The sequence below is a fragment of the Mercenaria mercenaria genome, chromosome 1 (genome assembly GCF_021730395.1).
Source record: "Mercenaria mercenaria strain notata chromosome 1, MADL_Memer_1, whole genome shotgun sequence".
In the NCBI taxonomy this organism is placed as follows: Eukaryota; Metazoa; Mollusca; class Bivalvia; order Venerida; family Veneridae; genus Mercenaria; species Mercenaria mercenaria.
The window spans coordinates 73,709,322-73,732,387 of record NC_069361.1 but is presented as its reverse complement, the minus strand read 5'-3'; the positions used below and the strand labels follow the sequence as shown (position 1 = coordinate 73,732,387).

The following is a 23,066-nucleotide window of genomic DNA, read 5'->3' as shown; positions in this document are numbered from 1 at the left end:
ACCAACTTTCATACAGATCCCATGACAAATATGGCCTCTAGAGAGGTCACAAGGTTTTCTTATTATTTAACCTACTGACCTAGTTTTTGATCGCAGCTGACCCAGTTTTGAACTTGACCTAGATATCATCAAGATGAACATTCAGACCAACTTTCATACAGATCCCATGAAAAATGTGGCCTCTAGAAAGGTCATAAGGTTTTTTTTTATTAATTGATCTACTGACCTAGTTTTTGAAGGCACGTGACCCAGTTTTGAACTTATCCTAGATATCATCAAGGTGAACATTCTGACTAAATTTCTTGAAGATCCATTGAAAAGTATGGCCTCTAGAGAGGTCACAAGGTTTTTCTACTTTTAGACCTACTGACCTAGTTTTGGACTGCACATGACCAAGTTTCAAACTTGACCTAGATATCATCAAGATGAACATTCAGACCAACTTTCATAAAGATCCCATGAAAAATGTGACCTCTAGAGTGGTCACAAGCAAAAGTTTACAGATGGACGCATGCACGGACGACAGACGCTGTGCGATCACAAAAGCTCACCTTGTCACTTTGTGACATGTGAGCTAAAAACAAACCTTGTTCTAGTAGCTTATGCCATGCAACCATTCTCCATCTTTTAAGCTCTTTACAGGGGGACTCAGGTGCCTCAGGCTCTTATGTATATCTGAGTAGAACAGCCTACATTCTTGACCCTTGAGAGGTCTGAACCTACAACAATGCTCTGTAATTTATTCAATCCTAGCAACTTGAAAAGTTTCATAAAAATTAGACATACAACTACACATGCTGAAAGCAAACTTGTACTTACAGGATTGTTAAGGGAGATGCTGACTTTTGAGAACCTGACTGGAAAAGGACATCTGACCCTGAGATACACTTCTACCTCTACCTCCTGGTCAGCAGCCACTGTTGCACTTGTGAACCTGGCTTTACATTCAACTGAAATAGAAATGACAGTGGGGCACATGTGAACCTGGCTTTACATTCAACTGAAATAGAAATAAGAGTTGGGCTCTTGTGAACCTGGCTTTACCTTCAACTGAAATAGAAATGTCTGTGGGGCACTTGTGAACCTGGATTTACATACAACTAAAATAGAAATGATAGTGCGGGGGTACTTGTGAATCTGGCTTTACATTCAACTGAAATAGAAATGTCATCGGGGCACTTGTGAACATGTGTTTACATACAACTAATTTTTAACACAAGAGGGTCATGATGACCCTGGATCGCTCACCAGAGTAATATGAGCTACATGTTTCAAATGTCAAACTGATGATTTTTAGAAATGTTTTGGAAGATTTTCCGATGTACAATCAAGTAACCCCTGGGGCAGGGCCAATTTTATCCCGAGAGTCATGATTTGGACAAAGTTTGTAGAAGTCTACTAGGCAATGTTACATATCAAATATCTAAGATCTAGGCCTTCTGGTTTATTTTTAGCAAATTTATGAATATTTCCCTATGTACAATCAAGTAACCCCTGGGGCTGTGCCAATTTGACCGGGGTGGGGGAGGGGGGGGGGGGGTCAAGATTTGAACAACTTTTGTAGAGGTCCACTAGGCAATGCTACAAGTCAAATATCTAAGCTCTAGGCCTTCTGGGTTTTTTTTAGAAAATTTTGAAGATTTTTCTATGTACAATCAAGTAACTCCATGAGGCGGGGTCAATTTGACCCTGGGGGTCATGATTTGAACAAATTTTGTAGAAGTCTACTAAGCAATGCTACATGTCAAATATCTAAGATCTAGGTCTTCTGGTTTATTTTTAGACAATTTTTGAAGATTTTCCTATGTAAAATCAAGTGACCCCTGGGGCGGGGTCAATTTTGACCCCGGGGGTCACGATTTGAACAACTTTTGTAGAGGTCTACTAGGCAATGCTACATGTCCAATATCTAAGCTCTAGGCCTTCTGGTTTATTTTTAGAAATTTTTTGAAGATTTTCCTATGTAAAATCAAGTGACCCCTGGGGCGGGGTCAATTTTGACCCCGGGGGTCATGATTTGAACAAATTTTGTAGAGGTCCACTAGGCAATGCTACATATCAAATATCTAAGCTCTAGGCCTTCTGGTTTATTTTAAGAAAATTTTGAAGATTTTTCTATGTACAATCAAGAAACCCCATGGGGCGGGGTCAATTTGACCCTGGGGGTCATGATTTGAACAAATTTTGTAGAAGTCTACTAGGCAATGCTACACGTCAAATATCTAAGATCTAGGCATTCTGGTTTATTTTTAGAAAATTTCTGAAGATTTTCCTATGTAAAATCAAGTGACCCCTGGGGTGGGGTCAATTTTGACCCTGGGGGTCATGATTTGAACAAATTTTGTAGAGGTCCACTAGGCAATGCTACACGTGAAATATCTAAGTTCTAGGCCTTCAGTTTTATTTTTAGAAATTTTTTGAAGATTTTCCTATGTAAAATCAAGTGACACCTGGGGCGGGGTCAATTTTGACCCCGGGGGTCATGATTTGAATAAATTTTGTAGAGGTCCACTAGGCAATGCTACATGTCAAATATCTAAGCTCTAGGCCTTCTGGTTTATTTTTAGAAAATTTTTGAAGATTTTCCTATGTAAAATTAAGTGACCCCTGGGGCGGGGTCAATTTTGACCCCGGGGTCATGATTTGAACAACTTCAGTAGAGGTCCATTAGGCAATGCTACATGTCAAATATCTAAGCTCTATGGCTTCTGTTTTTTGAGAAGAAGATTTTTTAAGGTTTTCCTATGTAAAATCAAGTGACCCCTGGGGCGGGGTCAAATTTGACTCTGGGGGTCATGATTGAACAAACTTGGTAGAGGTCCACTAGGCAATGCTTCACACCAAATATCTAAGCTCTAGGGCTTCTGGTTTTTGAGACGAAGATTTTTAAAGTTTTTCCTTTCGGTTGCCATGGCAACCAGAGTTCAGTATGGAATTCAATTTTTTGAACATTTTTAAAGAGGACCATCCATGGAACATCCCTGTGAAGTTTCATCAAAATTGTCCTGGTGGTTTAGGAGGAGATGTTTAAATGAAAGTGTGGACGGACGGACGGACGGACGCCGGACGGTGAGCGATCACAATAGCTCACCCCGAGCACTTTGTGCTCAGGTGAGCTAAAAATAGACATGACAGTGGGGTGCGTGTGAACCTGGCTTTACATACAACTGACACAGAAATAAAGGCTGGGCACTCATGAAATATCAATTGAATTATGGCAAATTTTAAGTTGGAAAGTGGAATTTAGTTGAATGTAAAGTCAGTCACATGTGCCCATGCACTGTTATTTCTATTTCAGTTAAATGTAAAGCCTGGTTCACAATTATGTAAAAACTTTGGTGGTTTGTAACCAAAGTCGAACTTCAGCTGGATTTTATGATGTTACACCTGCGTACCAAAACTTATTTAAATCTGTCAAGCCTTTCATGAGTAAATGTCTGAAAGCCGTAAGTTTGGCATATTTTAAGTTTGAAAGGGGCAATAACTATGTCAAACAAGAGTACCACCTATGGGTGCCATGGCTTGTCTGCAAGTGCTGAACAGTATGTAAGAAATTAGTTACAGTTCAGAATTTCTAAGTACAAAAAGGGCCATAATTCTGACAAAATGCAGGTTATAGTTATGGTTCTTGGCCTACAAAGTCATCTAATGATGATAAACAAGTGTGCAAAGTTTCAAAGCTGTAGCTCTTATAGTTTTTGAGAAAGGTGGACTTAAACAAAAAATTTAAACTAGAAGATGCTTTTGTAAAAAAAGCACATGTCTCCCCTAGTGCATAGTTGTATAGGCAAGAAGTCAATAGAGGATAGAAGCGAAAGACAAAAAGACACCAATGGTTGGCTACAAAAAGGATCATCTACTTGGCATGTCCAATCATACCACTAAATTCAACATTTTGGGCCTGGTGGTTCTCAAGTGTGGTCATCTACTCTGCATGTCCAATCATCCTAATAAGTTTTAACATTCTGGGTCAACAGTGGTTCTCAAGTTATTGATTAAAAAGTGTTTTCTATATTCAGCCCTCTGTACCCCTGAACTTTGATGGCGTGACCCAAAAAACAACAGGGGTCATCTACTCTAAGTCCTATCACCTTATGAAGTTTGATGGTTCTAGGTTAAATGGTTCTGAAGTTATTGACCAGAAATAGAAATAGGGGTCATCTATTCTGAATGCCCAATCATCCTATGAAGTTTCAACATTCTGGGTCAAGTGGTTCTCGAGTTACTGATTGGAAATGGCTTTCCATGTTCAGGTCCCTTGACCTTGAACTTTACAGAGTGACCCCAAAATCAATAGGGGTCATCTACTCTGCTTGTCCAATCATCCTATGAAGTTTTAACATTGTGGGTCAAGTGGTTCTCAACGTATTGACTGGAAAGAGTTTTCTATGTTCAGCCCCCATTGACCTTGATCTTTGATGGAGTGGCCCCAAAAAAATTAGGGGTCATGTACTCTGTAAATCCTATCACCCTAAGAAGTTTGAGTGTTCTATGTCAAATAGTTCTCAAGCTATTGACCGAAAAATGATTTCTATGTTCTGTCAGCTCTGACCTTGACCTTTATATATAATAGCATGACTTCAAAATCAATTGGGGTCATCTACTCTGCAATGTCCAATCATCCTATGAAGTTTCAACATTCTGGGTCAAGTGTTTCTCAAGCTATTGATCAGAAATTGTTTTCCATGTACAAGCCCCTGTGACCCTGACCTTTACAAAATGACCCTAAAAAAGACAATAGGGTTCATTTACTCTTCATGACCAAACATCCTATGAAATTTCAACACTGTGCGTCAAGTGGTTCTCAAGTTATTGAACGGAAATGATCTTCCATGTTCTGGCCCCTGTGACTTTGACCTTTGATGGAGTGACCCCAAAAACAATAGGGGTTGTCCACTACATAAGCCCTATCATCCTATGAAGTTTGAAGGTTCTAGGTCAAAAGGTTCTCCAGTTATGGAAAGACATAACAAGAAACTAAAATGTTCCAGGAACAAAAAGGACCATATTTCTTATCTAGAGTGACAAATTATATCCCCACAATCTGGCCTTGTCACAGAACTAATCCAATGTCAAAGCCTTGACCTCTTTGACCTACTGACCTCAAAATCAAAAGAAGTCATCATTCTGCTGGTCATGATCAACCTCCCTATGAAGTTACATGAACCTCGGCCCAAGCGTTCTCAAGTTATTGTCCGAAAAAGGTTTAAATGTTCCGGGTCACTCTGACCTTTGACCTTTGGACCTCAAAATCATTACAGGTCATCTGCTGGTCATGACCAACCTCCCTATTAAATTTCGTAATCCTAGTCCCAAGCATTCTGAAGTTATTGTCCGAAAACTGTCTAAATGTTCCAGGTCACTGTGACCTTGACCTTTGACCTACTGACCTCAAAATAATTAGGGGGCATTTGCTGGTCCTAACCAACCTCCCTATCAATTTTCATGATCCTAGGACCAAGATTTCTGAAGTTATAATCTGGAAACTGTTTAACTGTTTTGTACTATTGTGACCTTGACCTTTGACCTACTAGCCTCAAAGTCGAACGTGACCTGTATTCAATCATGTTACACCTGTGTACAAAAATTTATGATCTAGACCCAAGTGTTCTCAAGTTATCATTCCGAAACCATTTAACTGTTCCGAATCACTGTGACCTTGACCTTTGACCTACTGTCCCCAAAATTGAACCTGACCTGTATTTTCTGATGTTGCACCTGTGTACAAAAAATTATTTAAATCAGTCAAGCCTTTCACGAGTTATCATCCGGACACCATGAAAACCAATGGACATACCAACCATCACACTCCTATATACCCCACTCCCAAACTTTTGTGTGGGTATAAAAACTTTACACAACTTGAGAAAATTATTGAACACTAGGTATTTATTTTGCTATTTAGTACAAGTATTACATCTGCAGAGAATGATATATATATATTTTTTTTATTGTATTGAACCTGCTCCAAAAGATAATCCTGCAACTAAACCTCAACTAGCCAAAACATTCCGTTTTAAAAGGAAACTTTTTTTTTTCAGTTTCTGACATAAGAATTTGACTTCCTTAATAAACATATTAAATAATTGCATTAAAATGTCCTTATACTGAATGTCATACGTATCAGTAACAAATAGACTACCCAACATTTTATTGTTACCCATCTAGTTTCCTCAATAAAGGTGTTGAGTTACAAGTACGTAAACTTATTTCCTAAAATTTGTGAAATTTCATTCATGTAAAATTTCTTGGTATTTAAACCAAAAACCTTAAAGTAAAAGGAATAACACATTCTTCATTTGGAGCACAACAAGCCTTTGTTAAAGTAAGTGATTTTTTATTTTCACTATAAAATTATCAAAAATCAGTAACAGGCTGTGTGATTATGTTAAGGTACATTCTATAGCCAAAATATCGACATTTTAGTGCTTGTCTTTACAACCATTTTGCGAATTTTTACTGAAGAATTACATAATTTGATGAATGAAATGCCTATTGAAAATGATTAAGCTCTCGTTTGAAATATATACCTTGAAAAACAAATGCCAACTTGTACCCAAAAACCCGGACAGAAGAAAAAAAAAAATTTTTTTGGGGGTCATATTTTTTAAAAATTCGCCAGCTGTTTCTTTCGGGCTTTATTCTACCAAAAAATTGTGCCCCAAAACGAAACCTAGATAATATACTACTTCCTGCGGAAACCCAATTTTTTAAAATTTAAATTTGATGAAAGTGCCTTTTAAAGCCCGAAAAATTTTCAGATAATTTTTTTTTTCCCTCTTTTTTCATGCAGACATCTTTCCTTTCACCACTAATTTGAGTTAAACATGCGAAACCTATGACAAAAACCTTTAAATAAATTACGGGGCAAAAACACAAAAATTCAGATGTGTAAAATTTTTTTTTTTAGAAACGGTTGCAGTCACAAAGAAAATTGACAAAAGTAAAAGAAAATTTAAAGGCTTTTTTTTTTTTCACACAAAAAAGTGTTAGTGCGTAGAAATTAACAGGCTGAGAAACCCCCAGGGGTCCTTATGGTTTTCATGTTTTTTTCGGCGTTAAAACGTGAAAACATTTAAAAAGCCCAGGATTCAAAAACATTAATTTTATTTTTAAATTATATGCGATAATTATGATATAATTATAATTCACGATAATATCGCATATGGAAGTAAAGGAAAAAATTTTTTGGATTTTTCCCTTTGGGAAATTTTTACAGGACTGTCCTGTAAAAAGGGACCCCCCCTCGTGTTTACATTTTTTTGAAGGTCGATTGTTCTGGGACTGGGGAACAATGGAAAGGGAAAAATTTAAATTTTGGTTTTTAAAATAAATTTTTTTTTTTTGAAAAGGGAGTTAAAAAGAAAGGTTATTTTTAGTGCCCTTTTTATTTCAAGATTAGAAGTTTTTTCCTATTTTTGGGGGGGAAAAATTTAGCATTTTATGTTTGTATCACTCCCACCATAGATTATCATTAGATCCACGGGTTTGATATACAAAAAATCATTCTAAAGATCTTAAAATTTGATTCGATGCTAAATTTAACGTTGGTTTCTTAATATTTAAATCGTTCAGAATGGGAACAGAATGGGTTTCTTTGGCGAAGAAAAAAAACGTTAAAGTATTTTTTGCATTCAAATTTGGGACAAAATTTGGGGAACAAAAGACTCTGCTTTTAATGCCATAAAAAAGGGGTTGATCGGACGTGCTGGAATCTTTGGAAAAAACCATCAGTATTTTTAAATAAAAATTAATTGGGAATAAAGGGGTTTTCTGTGCATTTAATCCTCATGTGTTTTTTTTCAATAATAAATTTCCTTTGAAACCAGGGAAAACAATGTCATGAAATTAAATTTTTTAAAAACCGTACGGGGGCGTTCACTTTTGACTTTTCTTGTTAAAACGGAATACTTGTTTTTGCCCAAACTTTTAAGCTTGGGGAATTTCAATTTTTCTATATATATTCCCCAATATTTTTCGTAAAAAAAAAAGGAAAATTTTGTCTATAAGTAACCCAAAGGGGAAAAAAACCCCCCTTGCATAGCTGAAAAAGGTCAAGGGTCTGAATGAAGCTTAAATTCATGCACCAAAATAAAACAAATTTAATACTTTTTATACTTACAGTGGGCCCCTTATATACAGCAAAATGGTTAATAAATTGTATCTTTGTTTAAATTTTATTTATTTTACTTGGATGCTTGAATTTTTTAAAACTTCATAAATAACTGTGCTGTAACCTACAGAACAACATTAAAAATTTTTTCCAAAAGAGTATTTTTTAAGATACTTTAACCCACATTGCCAAGATTCCATATATAATCTGTTTTTCCTTTTAAAAGGGGGGTTTTTTCAAAATAATGAAGTTTTTCTTTTTTCACCTTATTTTAAATTTCAGTTCATTTTTAAAAGGGGTTTTTTGGGGAAAATTTTTTTAACCAAATAAATGTATTCAAAAATGTGGGGCAATTTCAGATGAATGGCTAAAGCTTTTTAAAAAAGTTATTTTAAAATCAATAAAAAATTTTGTCCCCTCTGAAACCAAAAGGGGACTTTTGCATAAAGGTTTAAACGGGTGCATTACAGATTTATTTTTTTAAAACCCAAAAATTAATTGTTAAAAAGCTTTGGCTTTTCTTAAAGAAACTAAACTCTGAAACATTTAAAACAAAATATTTCCCTTTTTTTAAATTAAAAATTTTTTTCTTCCCAATTTTTCATGTCTTGTGAGGGAACCCTTTTTAAAAAAAAAAATTTTTATCCCATTTAAAAGTTAAAACACTACAATTTCAAAACCCCCAAACTTTTTTTAAAAGTAATAATGTTTTTCTAAGATTTTTAAAACCTTACAGCTTTGAAACACCTTTTGTTTTATTTTTTTATAAATCAATTTTTTCGGGTTCTTCATATATTTTTGTATACACCCAAAAATGTCCTTTTGTAATATTCTTTAAATAAAAGGGGTTTTTTAAAATTTTTATTTCCCTCTAAATGGAAGTTAAAAGGGGTTAAAAAAAGCAGTTTTCGTTTCACATATTAACCCCAAAGGATCCCCCCGGTGCCCCTTTTTTTTTGAATTCATCGTTACCCAAGCTTTTATATTTAAATTTATGTTGGGGCCCTGTTCTATATTCTTAGCGTTTTGGAAATTTTAAAATTGCAGGCTTTTTCGGGATAATTAAGCTTTATAAAAGAATCCCGGGAAAATTTTAAAATTTTTTTTTTTTCCCATTTTTCTCAATTTTTTCGGTTTAAAAGGGGGAAAACATAAATTTTTTTTAAATTTCCCTACAATGAAAATTTTCAGTCTAGTATTGTGTAGTTGAAAGAATTTATTTACTATGAACCTATTCCATAAATTTATATTTTGCTCCCAAATTTGTCCCCTGTGCTCGTTTTTAAAATAATAGCATTAAAAAGGGATGTATGAATTTTCCCAAATTCCTTTTTTACCTTCTTTGGGTATTTTGTCATTTTTACTCTGAAAAAGCATTGCTGAAAAACTAAATGTTTTTAAATTTGTTTAATTGTTTTTTAAAGTTGCTTATTTTTCATTTAAAGCATTACATGTGCGGGAATTTTTCAGGGTTTGTTTTTGCGAAAATTTTTTCAGTTTTAATTTTTATTTTGGGGAATAAAGTAATTGTTAAATAGTCTTTTGTTTTAAAGATAAATAAACCATTAATTTTTTGGGGGAACAAAAAAAATAATACTTAATGAATATTACACTGTTTTTTTAGTTGTGTCCCCGGGCATCTTTTAAAAATCCCCCGGGACTTTTTGAAATTTGGAATGGGTTTATAAACCTGAAAAAATGTGGGAAAAAAAAAAGTTTTTTTAATAATATTTAAAATTTAATTTTTCTTTCCCGCAACAACTTTTTTTTAGGTAAAATTTTATTTTTTGTCAGAGTTGGGCAGAAAGGGTTGTTTTTAAAAAACCCCAAAGTCCACAAACTTTTAAATTAAAAAAGTTTAACTATACACAAACACCAAATTCATATATTTTTGAAAAAAAATTTATTTTTACTTTTTTTTCCCCTTGTCAAAAAACCCCGCAAAATTTTTAACCCCAATCTTTAGGGAAATTCTCTGAATTTATGAACTGAAGGCTTTTAAAAAATTTTAAACCCGGATTGGTATTTCTCAACATTTCCCAAAAATTTTAAATTTTTCCCTTAAAATTTTTAAAAATTTAATTTGCTATCTTTAAAAAAAAGGGGGACCACCAAAAAAATTTGGGTTTAAATTTTCCAACCCTTATGTCACATTTTTGCCCCCTTATTTTGGAAAACCCCCCCAAATATGTTTCCTCATAGTTTTTTTTAACTATCCCATATTTATTTCAGATGAAATATAAATTTATTCAAAGAAATAAGGGGGCCCTTTGGAACCCCAAAAATTTTGCCAAGAAGAAGACTCCCTTTTTTACACACCTTTTTATACAGGTGGGTTTAAAAAAAAGTGTTTTGAAAATAGATTTGGCTTTTCACTTTTTATTTTCCCCAAAAACTATAATAATGATTTTGGAATTATGTCATTGTACTTTTTAAATTTTTTTTAATGTAAAGGGTGTCAGAAATTTATAGAGAAAACACAGAAAAATTGTAAAAGGGAAAAATTGATGTAATTAAATGTACATGTTGAGTTTTTTTTTAGTTACATTAGATTTTGGTGAACAAAAGCTCAATGCAGCCAGTTCTGGAGCTTTGGTAACTATGAAAAGTAACATCAAAGGTAATTTTTTATGTAATTACTATTTATCAGTTAAAAAGGAAATTTGGTACACCCGCTAAAGGGGACGGGCACATATTGTCAGGATTTTAAAATTTGATTATTTGTTCTTCATTATTATGTCTTTTTTCTTTTTCAAATTTTTCATTTTCATAGTTTCCCTTCATCCCTTTTTTTGCTTTAAAAACTCCCCTTTTCCCGCGTTTCCACCCATATTAAAATTTGGATCATGGATACTTCATGGCCAAGCAGCAGAATTATACCCACTATTATAATTTTTTGGGATTTTACGCCCGTTTACATTTTTCTAAATTTAAGGGTCCTTTAGCCTTGGGAATTAAATGAAAGTTTACAGTTTCTTTTTTTTTGTTCTTTAGTATCAGCTCCCTCCCCCACTTTCAAACCCAAAACCCCCTTGAAACTGAAATAAACTTTTACCTTAAATGAAAATTTAAAGGCCCCTTTATCTATTTCCCAAAAATTTTAAAATTTTGGGGATTTTTTATGCCCTTTTTATATTATAAAAATTTATTTTTTCATCTCCCCCTACATTTTCATACTGTGTCCATTTGTTTTGGGGAAAATTAAATCAACATGAATTTACATGCCAAATTGCAAAAATTCATTTAAAGGTTATTTTTTTTGATGTTTCCCTTTTTAAAATATCACAAATACACTTGAAAACTTTGTGTATCCCTACTCACGGGTTTAAATTTTAAAAATTCATAAGAAATTTAGTTTACATTATGGCATAAGTGTTAATTTTGCCAATATATTTGTTATTTTGAAAAGGGAAAGCTGAAGACATACGAAAAATAAAATTTAAACTTTTTTGGAATTAAAAAGCTGTTTTTCTTTATTCCTTTGTTAAGGTACTGTTTTTCCACTTTTTTAATGACATTTTCTTGATAATGTCGGGTCAGACTGAAAAATATTTAATTGTAAGATTTTACTTTCTAAAATTTTGTGTTTTTTTTAACATATAAAACTTGTTAAGTTTATACTAGTGGAAAAGGAAAATTTTTTTCCCATTTCAGATGATCATCTGGGGGCCACAATTTTTTTAAAAAAGGGTCAACAAAAACAAAACTATTTGAGGGAAATCATACTCTCGAATGTCTCCCATTTTTCCAAAATTCAGGAAATAGAAATATCAACTATTAGAGAAAAAAGAAAAGAAAGCATCATGTATAAAGGGAACGGGCCAAAAATTTTAATTTGCAAAATACATTGAAATCAAAACAATTGCAAATTTTGAATAAGGAATTAAAAAAAGGTGTCTCTTCTGGAAAATAGTGTCCAGTTGCAACATTTTTCCTTTTCCCAAATTTTGGGGCCCATAATTCTAAATAAAAATTGCAACATGGCTACATTTTTGATAAAAAAGGGTTTAATTTATTTCCAAACAATGGGGGAATCAGAGAAGAAATATCAAAAATTTAAAGGGGAAAAAAAAATTAATTGTCATGAATGAAGAACTTGTTTTTATTAATTTAAAAAATTAACTTTTTATCCTCACAACTTTTAAAAAAATTATAAATAGGGGAAGTTTAAAATGGGGGACTTTGTTAATCTTCAACTTCTTTTGAGCATATTTCTTCTAAAAATTGAAACTTTAAAAAAAATCGTGTAGAAAAATTGTAAGACTTTCATACTTTTTTTAAAAAAATTGTTTTTGGATGTTTCAAGTAATTTTGCTTACCCCAGACCACTAGCCCCTAAGTAAGGTTGCACTTGGGATGTCAAAGGTTAAAAGGGCCGTTTCTGCGGGTCAAAAAACTGCCATACATAAAGGGTTTTTGGGAAATTTAAATTCGGCATAAATTTTCTCCATAAAAGGGGGACAACATGTTATCCAAGACCAAAACCCTTGCTCCAAAAGGGCAAAGGGCCACTTTGAGGTCAAAGGTTAATTTGGTTTTTTTGCTCGACTATTCGAAAAAAATAAGTAGAGCCCAAACCCACCCCACGTTTGGCGTCAAACCTTGGGTTAAGTTTTTGTACCAGTCCACATTTTGACAAAGTCTTTTGAAAAAAGCTTTGAAACTTTCCCAAAACTTGTTTTCCATAAAACATGGCCCGTTTTTAGGAAAAAGCAAAATAACTCATCAAGGATTTTGGCTGAATTAGGGCCCCTTTTTTACTAAGGGAATTTATGGTTTTTAAAATTTTTCGTTCCAGTTTTATATTTTTACAAAGTTTTTTTGAGATAAAACTTTTAAACTTTCAATATTTGTTTAAAACCCCACCCTGTCCAGTTATAGGCCCAAAAGGGACATAACTCCATAAAAATTTTGGGTGAATTTTGGGCCCCTTTTTTTTCTTAGGGAAAATCGTGTTTAAAAATTTTCATTTGGTACATATTTTGACAGTCTTTTGGATAAAAGGGTTTGAAAATTTCAATACCCGTTTTCCATCCCCCTGTTCAGTTATTAAAGGGAAGAGTAAAATAACTCCCTCAAGGATTTTGGCTGAATTATGGCCCCTTTGACTTAGGAAAAATGGTTTTTTTTTGTATAGTTCTATTTTGACAAAGTCCTTTTTAATAAAACTTTGAAACTTTCAAAACTTGTTTACCATCACCATGTCCCGTTATAGGCCCCGAGCCAAAAACTCCATCAAGGGTTTTGGGTGAATTAAAGGGCCCCTTTTTTACTTAGAAAACTGTGTTTAAAATTTCGTACCCCCCTTTTTATAATTTTTACAATTCTTTTGAGATAAAGCTTTGAAAATTCCCCAACCCCCTGTTTACCATCACCCTGTCCAGTTTAAAGGGAAAAAAAGTTCCCTAAATCCATCCAAAGGGGTTTTTGGGTGGGAAAAAAAGGCCCCCTTTTTTCTTGTAATTTGGTTAAGTTTTTTTGTACTATTTTTTATTTTTTTTAAAGTGTTTGACAAAAGGGGTTTGAAAATTTTTTCACTTGTTTTTTGTATAATTTGGGCCTATCTGGGAGGAAAGAGAAAAATAATCTTCACTATTTTTTGGCTGAATTAAAGGTCCTTTTTGGATTTTGAAATTGGGTTTTGTTTTTCATACAAGTCCAAAGTTTTGTCCCAAAAATATTTTACATATGGCTTTTTAAAATTTGAAAACTTGTTTTTCATTATGATTTCCAATGTAGGCAAATACATAAAAATATTTTATAATTATGGCCCTTTTTTGGGCTTTGAAATTTGGGGGGGGTCTATATTGCCATTTAAATGCAAACTTATCGAAAACAAAGTAATACTTAACTTTTTTTGGCTAATCTATTTATTTCTTTTTTTGAATAATTGGAAATATTTTTACCCCATTCTTCAATTAGTTTTGAAAAGTCGAGGCGCCCTGTCATCAGACACTCTTTTTTGGGGGGTCTGGGCAAATTTCTTTGCGATCCATGAAGGGACTTTTTGATAAATTGGCACAAAAAGTTAGATAATGAAAACCCGGTGTCCCTGCCCAAGAACCAAAACCCCCACTCGAAGGGCACACTTGGAGGCCCAAAAATCAGATTTCAAAAAAAGGGCTTTGTCCGTAGCATTTCTTGTTCATTTCATAGAGGGATTTTTTTGTACAAAGGCAAAAAAATTTTTATCAATTTATGGGATGATGTGTTTATGGGGTTAAAAAAACCAGGCCCCTAATCCTTTGCTGTTTCTAAAAAATAGCTGTTTTCTGAATCTTCTAATTCATTTTAACCCCCATCATGCCCGAACAAGATTTATTCTGTCTTTGGGGACCAGTGTAGATCATTTCAGCCTTCACTTCCCTGCGGGTTTATGATTAACAGCCTGTTTTGCCAATTTCGTCAGATATTTTTGGGAAGGGAAACCTTTTAAAAAAGGGTTAAAAGGGGACTTTCAAATTGAAAATGGACAAGTTCATTATAGAAATTCAGCAGGGTAAGGGTTAAATTTTGCCCTAGGAGAAAATTTTTGGGGGTACTTTTCTGTAGTACAAAAAACGCATGTTACATTTCCCAAATTTTTTATGTATTTTTTAGGTAAGGCTGCCCCGATAAGTACCTTTTGGGGTGGACTTAGATTTTTTTCAGATTAAAAAACCCCTTTGTTTTCACTATAAACAGTATATAGAAAAATTTTTTTAAATTTTCCAAAGGGGAAATCAAGACCATTTTTTTTGGTCCACAAAATTTGGAGAATAGGGGGTCATACTACTCGCCCCGGGGTCGGCGTTACCCTTCTTGGTTTTAAAATTTTTCGGAAAACCCTTTTTTTTTTTCTGTCAGGGCTTTTTTACTAAAGCTTTTAATCTTACGTAACTTCACCTAAAAAATTGTCCAGTATACCCAAAAAATATATGTAAAAGGGGGTGAGGGCCCCTTTTACCCAAGGCAAGGACCCCAAGGTATTATATTAGATTAATTTTTTTAAAGGGGAAGTTTTTCAGCAACCTTGGTTTTTTTGTAAAATCTTTGTTTCTTTTGCTTATATCTTAAATGTAAACTTACCCTAAACTTGTTCCCGTAAAACAAACAAAGATGTGTAGGGGCTGAGCCCATTAAAACCCCAAGGTCAAGGTCACCAAGGTTTTTACTTATTATTTTTAAGGGTTTTAAAATCTTTCGGAAACCTTTTTTTTTTCTGTCTATCTTTTTAATAATTTCTTATTTCTTACTGTAACTTTACATAAACATTGTCCATATTTTTAAAAAAAGTTTGTTTTTAGGGGCCCGAGCCTATTATACCCAAGGGCCAAAGGGCACCAAGGGTTTATACTTAGGTTTTTTTTAAGGTTTAAAATTTTTCGGCAACCTTTTTTTTCCTGTTTATATCTTTGTTACTGTTGCTTATATCTTACTGTAAAATTTTAATAAAAAATTGTCCAGTATACAAACAAAGTATGTGGGGAGGGCTGGGCCCTTTTTTACCAAAGGGCAAGGGGGCACCCCAAAGGGCTTACACTTTGGTTTTTTTTAACAACCCTTTTTTTTCTATCAAATCTTTGTTACTTTTGCTTTATCATACTGTAAGTTCAACTTTTCCAGCATACAAAAAAAATTATGTGTAAGGGTTTGGGGCCCTTTTTACCCCCAAAGGGCAAGGGCACCCAAAAAAATTATACAAAAGAATTTTTTTCATGTTTTTTTTTCCGAAAGTTTTGTTTATAGAAAATATCTTTGGTTTTTTTAAAAGATAATGCCCTTTAAACAAAAGTATTTGTTTTGATCATCTTTCATGTCGGCTCATACCCCTTAAAAAATAATTGTGTTTTTGATAGAAATTTAAACCCCCTTTTTTACTTAAAAATTTTTTTGCAATATTCGTTTCTGAAAAGTACTTTTTTTGCAAAATTTTAAAAAAAAGCCTGAAAATTTTTTAAAAGTTTTTTTTATAACATCATCTGCAAAGGGGTGGTAACAATTTCCCCATAACTCTGATTTGATTTTTGACCAAATTTTGCCCCTTTTAAACTTAAAAAGTTTTAAAGAAACTTTGTTTTTTGGACATAAATTTTGGGGCTTTAAAATAATGCTTGAAACTTTAAAAAAAATATCTTTTTCAACAACATCTACATGTGTTGTAAACAATCCAAATACTCAGGGTTTGTTTTTTGATGGAATTTCCCCCCGGGGGTAAACTTCCCCTTTTTAAAATAGAGGTCTCTTATTTCAGGGCATATATAATTTTAAATGTCTTTCCCGAATGTGGAGCGCGTTTTCACACGGGGCTCTTGTTCTGTGTTTCTTTCAAAATTTTTTGGTTATTTTAAGGACCTTTTGGAAAAGGTTATTTTTTAGACTTTAAAAAAAAAAAATTATTCCCCTTTGTTGCACTATATTAAAAAAATTATTCTTTGAAAAATTTTTTTCGCTGGGTTTTTTGAATTGGAAAATGGGCACGTTTTTGGGTTTCTTTCTACCAAACTTATTTGTTTTTTTACAGAAAAAGTTTTTTTTTAATCAACCCTTTTTTAGAAAGAGCATATATTTAAAAAATCCCGGCACTTTGTTTTATTTTGTTCATTTCCCAAAATGCCCGAAGTGGCCTTTCAGTTGTATGTTTAAAAATTGGGCCCTTTGGCAGGGGACCTTTTCAACTCTTTTTACAAAAACTTGTTGTTGTTTTTTTCTGGGTTTGTTGCCTTTATTTGATCCTTTAAAATAATTTTTTCACATCGTGAACTCGTGAACTTAAGTCGAACAAATTTCCTCCAACTGAATTGAAACAGGTATACATCAGAAGCAAGAAAAAGAATAAGTTTCATGCTGCCCCCGACTTTTATGGAAACGATTATTTTGTCTGGAGTTGTGGCCCTTCTTTAAAAGAGGATGAAAGGGTACTTGTAAATTTCCTTCTCTTCTTTCAAAAAAAACTTTTTTTGGGATCATTACCAGCAGACAAAACTTATGAAGTTTTAACATTTGGGGCAAGTGGGTTTTCAAATTATTGATTGGAAATGTTTTCCAGCAGGCCCCTGTGACCTTGACCCGTAGAGACTACTTCAAAATCATTGGGGCCCTTTTTGCATGACCCAATCATCTAGAATTTAAACATTCTGGTCAAGGGCTCAATAATTTTTCAAAAACATTTTTCCCTTCGGGCCCCGGACCCTTTTCCTTTAAAAAGTGCCCCAAAATCCCAAAGGGTCATCACTCTGCTGACCCAAAAATCCCATAAGTTTCAACATTTTAGGGCAAGGTAGGGGGTAAGTTACTGACCCGGAACAGTTTTCCTGTTCAGGCCCTGTGACCTGCCTTTCATAGGTGCTCCAAAAATCAAAGGGGGCATTACTTTGCTGCAACCTCCCTTTAAGTTTCAAAATTTGGGGGCAAGTGATTCTCAAATTATTTATGGAAAAGGTTTTCAAATTTTCAGGGCCCCCGGACCTTTACCCCTTTACAAGTAACCCAAAAATCAAAGAGGTATCTAAGCAGACCAATATCCTTGAAATTTCAACATTATTGGGCAATTTGGGTTTTCAAGTTACTGAGGAAAAGTTTTTTTTGACCTTTACCTTTAAATGTGCCCAAATCAATAGTGGGATCACTCGCATAATGATCACCCATAAGTTTTAAATTTGGGCAAGTGGTTTTCAAGTTAGAAACCGGGAAACGGTTTTCCATGTTCAGGGGGCCCTGTGCCTTGACCTTTTTTCAAGTGACCCAAAAATGAAGGTTCTACACTGCATGACCAATTATCCTTGAAGTTCAATATTTGGGGCAAAATTGGTTTCAAGTTTCTGATGGACCGTTTTTGTGTTCGGGCCCCTGTGACTTGGCCTTTTAAAAGAGGACCCCCAAAACAATGGGGTCATTTACTCTGCAGACCAATCATCCTATGCAGTTTTAAAATTCGGGCAAATGGGTTTTTGTTTAATTTATCGGAAAAAGGTTTTTCCCTGTTCAGGCCCCTTGGGCCTTTACCTTTTAAAAAAGTGACCCCCCAAAACGTAGTGGTATCTACCTGCATGCTAATTTTCCCATGAAGTTTCAAAATCTGGGGAATTGGTTCTCAAATTATGCGGACCCAAAACTTTCGTGTTCGGGCCCCGTGCCCCGGGCCTTTTTTAAAAAAGTGACCCCCCAAACAACTGGGGGCATTTACTTGATGACCCCAAACATCCTTGCAGTTTAAAATTTGGGCAAATGGTTCCTTAATGATGGAAATGGGGTTTTTCCCGTTTAGGCCCTGTGACCTTTTCCTTTTAAAAAGGACCCCCAAAACGTAGTGGGACTCTCTGCTGATAATTGTCCCAGGGTTTAACATTCGGGGTCAAGTGGTTTTAAATACTGACGGAAACGGTTTTCCATGTTTAGGCCCCCGTGACCTTTTTCCTTAACGAGTGGCCCCAAAACAATAGGGGGCCCTCTATTTTGCATACAAAAAACCCTCCTATGAAGTTCTAAATTTTGGGTCAAGTGATTTCAAGTTATTGGTCGGAAAAGGTTTTCAAAATTCAGGCCCCCGTGACCATGACCTTTAACAAATGATCCTAAAATAGTTAATTTTTAAATTAATAAGTAATCATTTTGACGACAATATCCTATAAAGTTTCAACATTGGGGCCTCTTTTTGTGCAAACCATCCCATGAAGTTCTAACATTTGGGGCAAGTGATTCTCAAGTTATTGGGGAAATGGTTTTTTAAAGTTCAAGCCCCCGTGACCTTTACCTTTTGGAAAAATCAAAAACAATTGGGGTGGTCTACTCCGCAGCCATACCCCCCTATGAGTTAAGGTTTTTGGTAGAAGGTTTTTCCAGTTTTTGATGGAAAAAAAAGCTACATAAGGACGGCAAGGCAAAAACAATTGTCTCCCCCCCGGGGGTAAGACAAAAAAATATTTAAAAGATGTCCAAAGACACGCCTCTACTATTTTGCAAACTGCGCAAAAAAAAATTTTATGTCTTTAAACAGAACCCCCTATTTTTAAAAGGAAGAACACAAAAATAAAAAAACTCTACTTCCAAAGGGGGGTTTAAAAGGCAAAATTTCCAAAAAGCTTTAGGTATGAAAGGGGCATAATTTTTGCAAAAAAACAAAAAGTTATGAGGGGGTTAACCCCACATCAGAGATTAATGAAATATTTTTGATTCAAAATCATTATCTTTTAAGGCCCAAAGAAAAGAATTGTTTAAAGAAGCTTTTTAAAATCATGAAAATGATTCCAAATAAACACCTGGGGCATTTACCCTTGGATAATGGCTCAGTTTCGCAAACTTTGTTTGTATGGGACAAGTTTTTGGGAATTACAGTTAGATAAAAGAACAGTAACAAAAAATGAAAAAATACAAAGAATGACAAAAACTTTAACCCTTAAAAAAAACCCAAGTATAACACCTTGGTGACCTTGACCCAAAATATAATGGCCCGCCCCTGACATACTTTTTTGTATGTGGACAATGTTTTTGTAAAGTTACAGTAAGATATAAGCAAAAATAGCTTTTAAACCCTTTCCCCCGTAAAGTTTTTTTTCGGGGCATTGTCCCTTTTCTTAGCAAAATACAACAGATATGTTTACTTCCTTGATTTCAATTAAGAAACAAAAAGACGGAAAAAGCTTTTAATGCGGCCTCGGGACCAACTTCTGGCTACGCCCCCAAAAAAAGAGGGGCATTAAATTATAAAACCCATTAATGCACAAAGTTTGAAGTTTGGTTTTAAACATTTTCAAGTTTCCCCCCAAACCCACAGGGGTAAAGCAAATTCCCCCTCTTCATCAAAGGGGGACATAATTAGTGTTTAGCAGAAATCTCATTTATGAAAATATCTACTGACTTTCAGAAACTTGATGGTTTGCCTATGTACTTCCTGTTCACTGTAACTAAGTATGTTTAAATTTTCAGCAAAGTATGTTTGGCCTTGGCCTTTTAATTAATGCCCAAAAAACAGCTGATCAGAAACCCCTTTTTTACATGTAACTACGCCGTCTTCATCTATCAAAACTGACAGCTGTAGGCTCCAACTTTTTATCAAAAAACCCTATAATAGACGGGAAAGACCAAAATAACTAAGGACTTCTTTTTCAGGGGGTTACAAGGGGTGGGGATACAAAAATGAAAACATTATATTCTTAAAAGGGGCTAAAATATTGACTTCAGGGAGAAGGTGAAGGTTATATTGTACCAGTAGGCAGCACATGGGCAAAGAAAGAAATTTAGAAAGTAAAAAAATGTTCCCGGTTTATTTCAAGAAATATGACAAAAAATTGATGCTGTCCAACAAACAACACAAGACTGTCACCGAGAATTGACTCCAAAACTACAAAAGCAGGAGCCGACAAAACACCCTGCTAAAAGGAAATTCAACATTGTAAGGTTTGTTTTTTTTCAACCCTTAAAATTCAAAGGCAGCATAATTGCCGAGGTTTAAAACATAGGTCTCCCAATAGCTACTTTTAAAGGATTCAAATGGAATGCAAGTTACCAAGGGGCGTTAATAGGAAAAGAATTTTTTTTGCTGGGCTAAAAATTTAACAAAAATTTTTTAAAGATTTCAACTGTGGGCCCCAGAGTGTTACAAAGGGAAAAAATTTGGGGACAAAGAGAAAACCAGTCCAAAACCACTTCACACTTCATTCTCGGGGAGTAAAATTATTTGGACATACACCTTTTTCAGGTAAAAAAAAACCCTGGCGAAAGAAGCTTTGATAGCAGTGTCCTGCTTTTGCTTTTTGTTTTGTCATATTTTAACAGGGGAAGTTTTCATCGCATGTAAATGGTGAAATCCCAAAAATTTTCCCGGGTGGTAAGTTTCAAATTAAAAAATGAAAACTAAATTTTGATTTTTGTTTTAGTAACTCATTTCGTTTCTTATAAAAGCAACCCCAAAAATTTTAAAATTTAAAATTTGGAAAAAAAAATATTTTTTCCCCTTTTTCTTTCAGAATTAAAACAACTGGTTCATTGGGGGTTAAAATTTTTTTAACCAAAGCCTTAAAAATTACTTTTATTTTGGGGAATTTTTCTCAACAAAGGAGTTTAAGGGGAATATAACTTGGATAAAAAAATTAAGGCAAAGGGGAGGCCCAAAAATGTACTTTTTAGGGGAAGATATGTATAGGAATTCATTATTTTCTCCCAAAAAGGTAATATGTTTAAAATCAGGATTTAGCCTTTTCAGAGATTTTGTCATTAATTTTTAAAATGTTCTTTGAAGTTTGACTGTGAGATTAAGCGTAAAAAAACCCATTGGATTTTTTTGACAATTTTCAGTAGCACTTGTTTCTGTATAGGAGTTTACTAGACATGGCATCTTTTATGCATTTTTAAATTTAAAAAACTCTTATATTAAAAATATTTCAAAAAATATTCTTATGTTCTCTTATAGGGGGGAAAAAGAATGTTCCAATAAGTTTTGGGTTTTTTTTAAATTAAATCTGACATCTTGTTTTAAACTGAGAAATCCAAAAAAAAACGCAAAACAAGGGTGAAAAAAGGGAAGAGACGAAATAAAATTGAAAAAACATCGTAAAATGCATTCAATTTTAAATAAAAAGGATGGAGCGATGAAAAACAAAAAAAGCTTTAGTAAGGTTTTAAAATTAATATGGGGGACTTTATGCAAAGCAAACAAAGTTTGGCAAACAAGTTTTTTAGGTTTTGTTCGCTAATAGGACAAAATGTTCATTTCTTTGCAGGAGGTATGTTACAGTTCCCCCTTTAATGCAAACAGGACTCCAGATAAATTAATATAACAAGAGACCGCCTTTGGGGGTGCTGCCCATTTATTTTTTTTTGTGTAAAGAAAATTGTCCCACCCAGATTTTTAAGCTAAAAAGGGCCATCATTCTTGAAAAAACAGGAGAGTTATGTTTTTTAATGTTTAGTGTCCACTTATGAGGGTGAAAACTGTTGCAAGTTTTAAAAAAAGCTTTGATGTTTATGGAGAAAATTGACTTAAACAAATACAACCAAGAAAATGATTTTTAATCCAAAAGGGGGAAAATTATTTTCAAAAAAACTTTTAGTTATGTTGCTTGCGTCAGGGCACTTATGATGGTCAAAAGTGTTCCGTTTCAAGCAATGCTTGATAGTTTTTGAGAAAAGTTGACCCTAAAACTAAATTAACCCGAAATTGTATTTTTTAAAGTCCAAAAGGGGGCCATAAATCTTGCAAAAAGAGGATGGAGTTATGTTTTTGCTGTACGGGTCCCCAAATTTGAGGGGAAAAGTGTTTTGAAGGGTTTTTAAAACAATGCTTTGATATTTAGGATAAAGGACCTAAACATAAAACTTTAAAAAGAAATGATTTTTTAAACCAAAAGGGGCAATAAATTTCAAAAAAACAAAAATGGAGTTATGTTTTTTGATGTAAGGGGGTTATGATGGTGAACAAAGTATTCCAAGTTTCAAGCAAAAGCTTTTATAGTTTTAGGAAAAAGTTGACCAAACAAAAACTTAACAAAAAATTGATTTTTTCTAAATACAAAGGGGCCAAAAATTGCAAAAAGCAAGAGGGGGTTATTTTCCGGGTATACAAGGGCACTATGATGGGAACAAGTATTCCCAAATTTCAAAGCAATCTTTTATAGTTAGGAGAAAAAGGGCCAACTAAAAATTTAACCGGGGAAAAGCCGAGCCACGCCGACAAAACCCCTCAAGGTGACAAAACTCTATTTTTTTTTCAAAAAAAGAGAGCTAAAAATTTAAAAATTTAAACATTTATCTTTTTTAAACCACCCTTGAGGGTTTTAAAAAAATTTCACAGAAAAATTTTAAGTATAAGACGAATAGAATATGGGGCTAAAAGAGATACAGAGGATCTTTGGGGCCCCCCAATTGCCAAATTTTTTGTGTTCCCAAAATTTTAAGATTATGCAGCTCAAGGTAAATTTTATTTCCTTACAAACACTGTGATTGGTCTTAAAAATTTAAAAACTGTAGCTTTAGAAAT

The 23,066-nt window shown here is 33.9% G+C and overlaps 1 protein-coding gene across 1 annotated transcript in view; it reads right to left on the bottom strand.

The window, feature by feature from the left end:
- LOC123534077 (trafficking protein particle complex subunit 11-like) overlaps window positions 1-23,066 on the bottom strand; it is a 107,101-nt gene that overhangs the window by 36,130 nt on the left and 47,905 nt on the right. Inside the window, 1 exon segment of the mRNA XM_053518312.1 lies at window positions 820-950. Coding sequence (XP_053374287.1) covers window positions 820-950 — 131 coding nt within the window.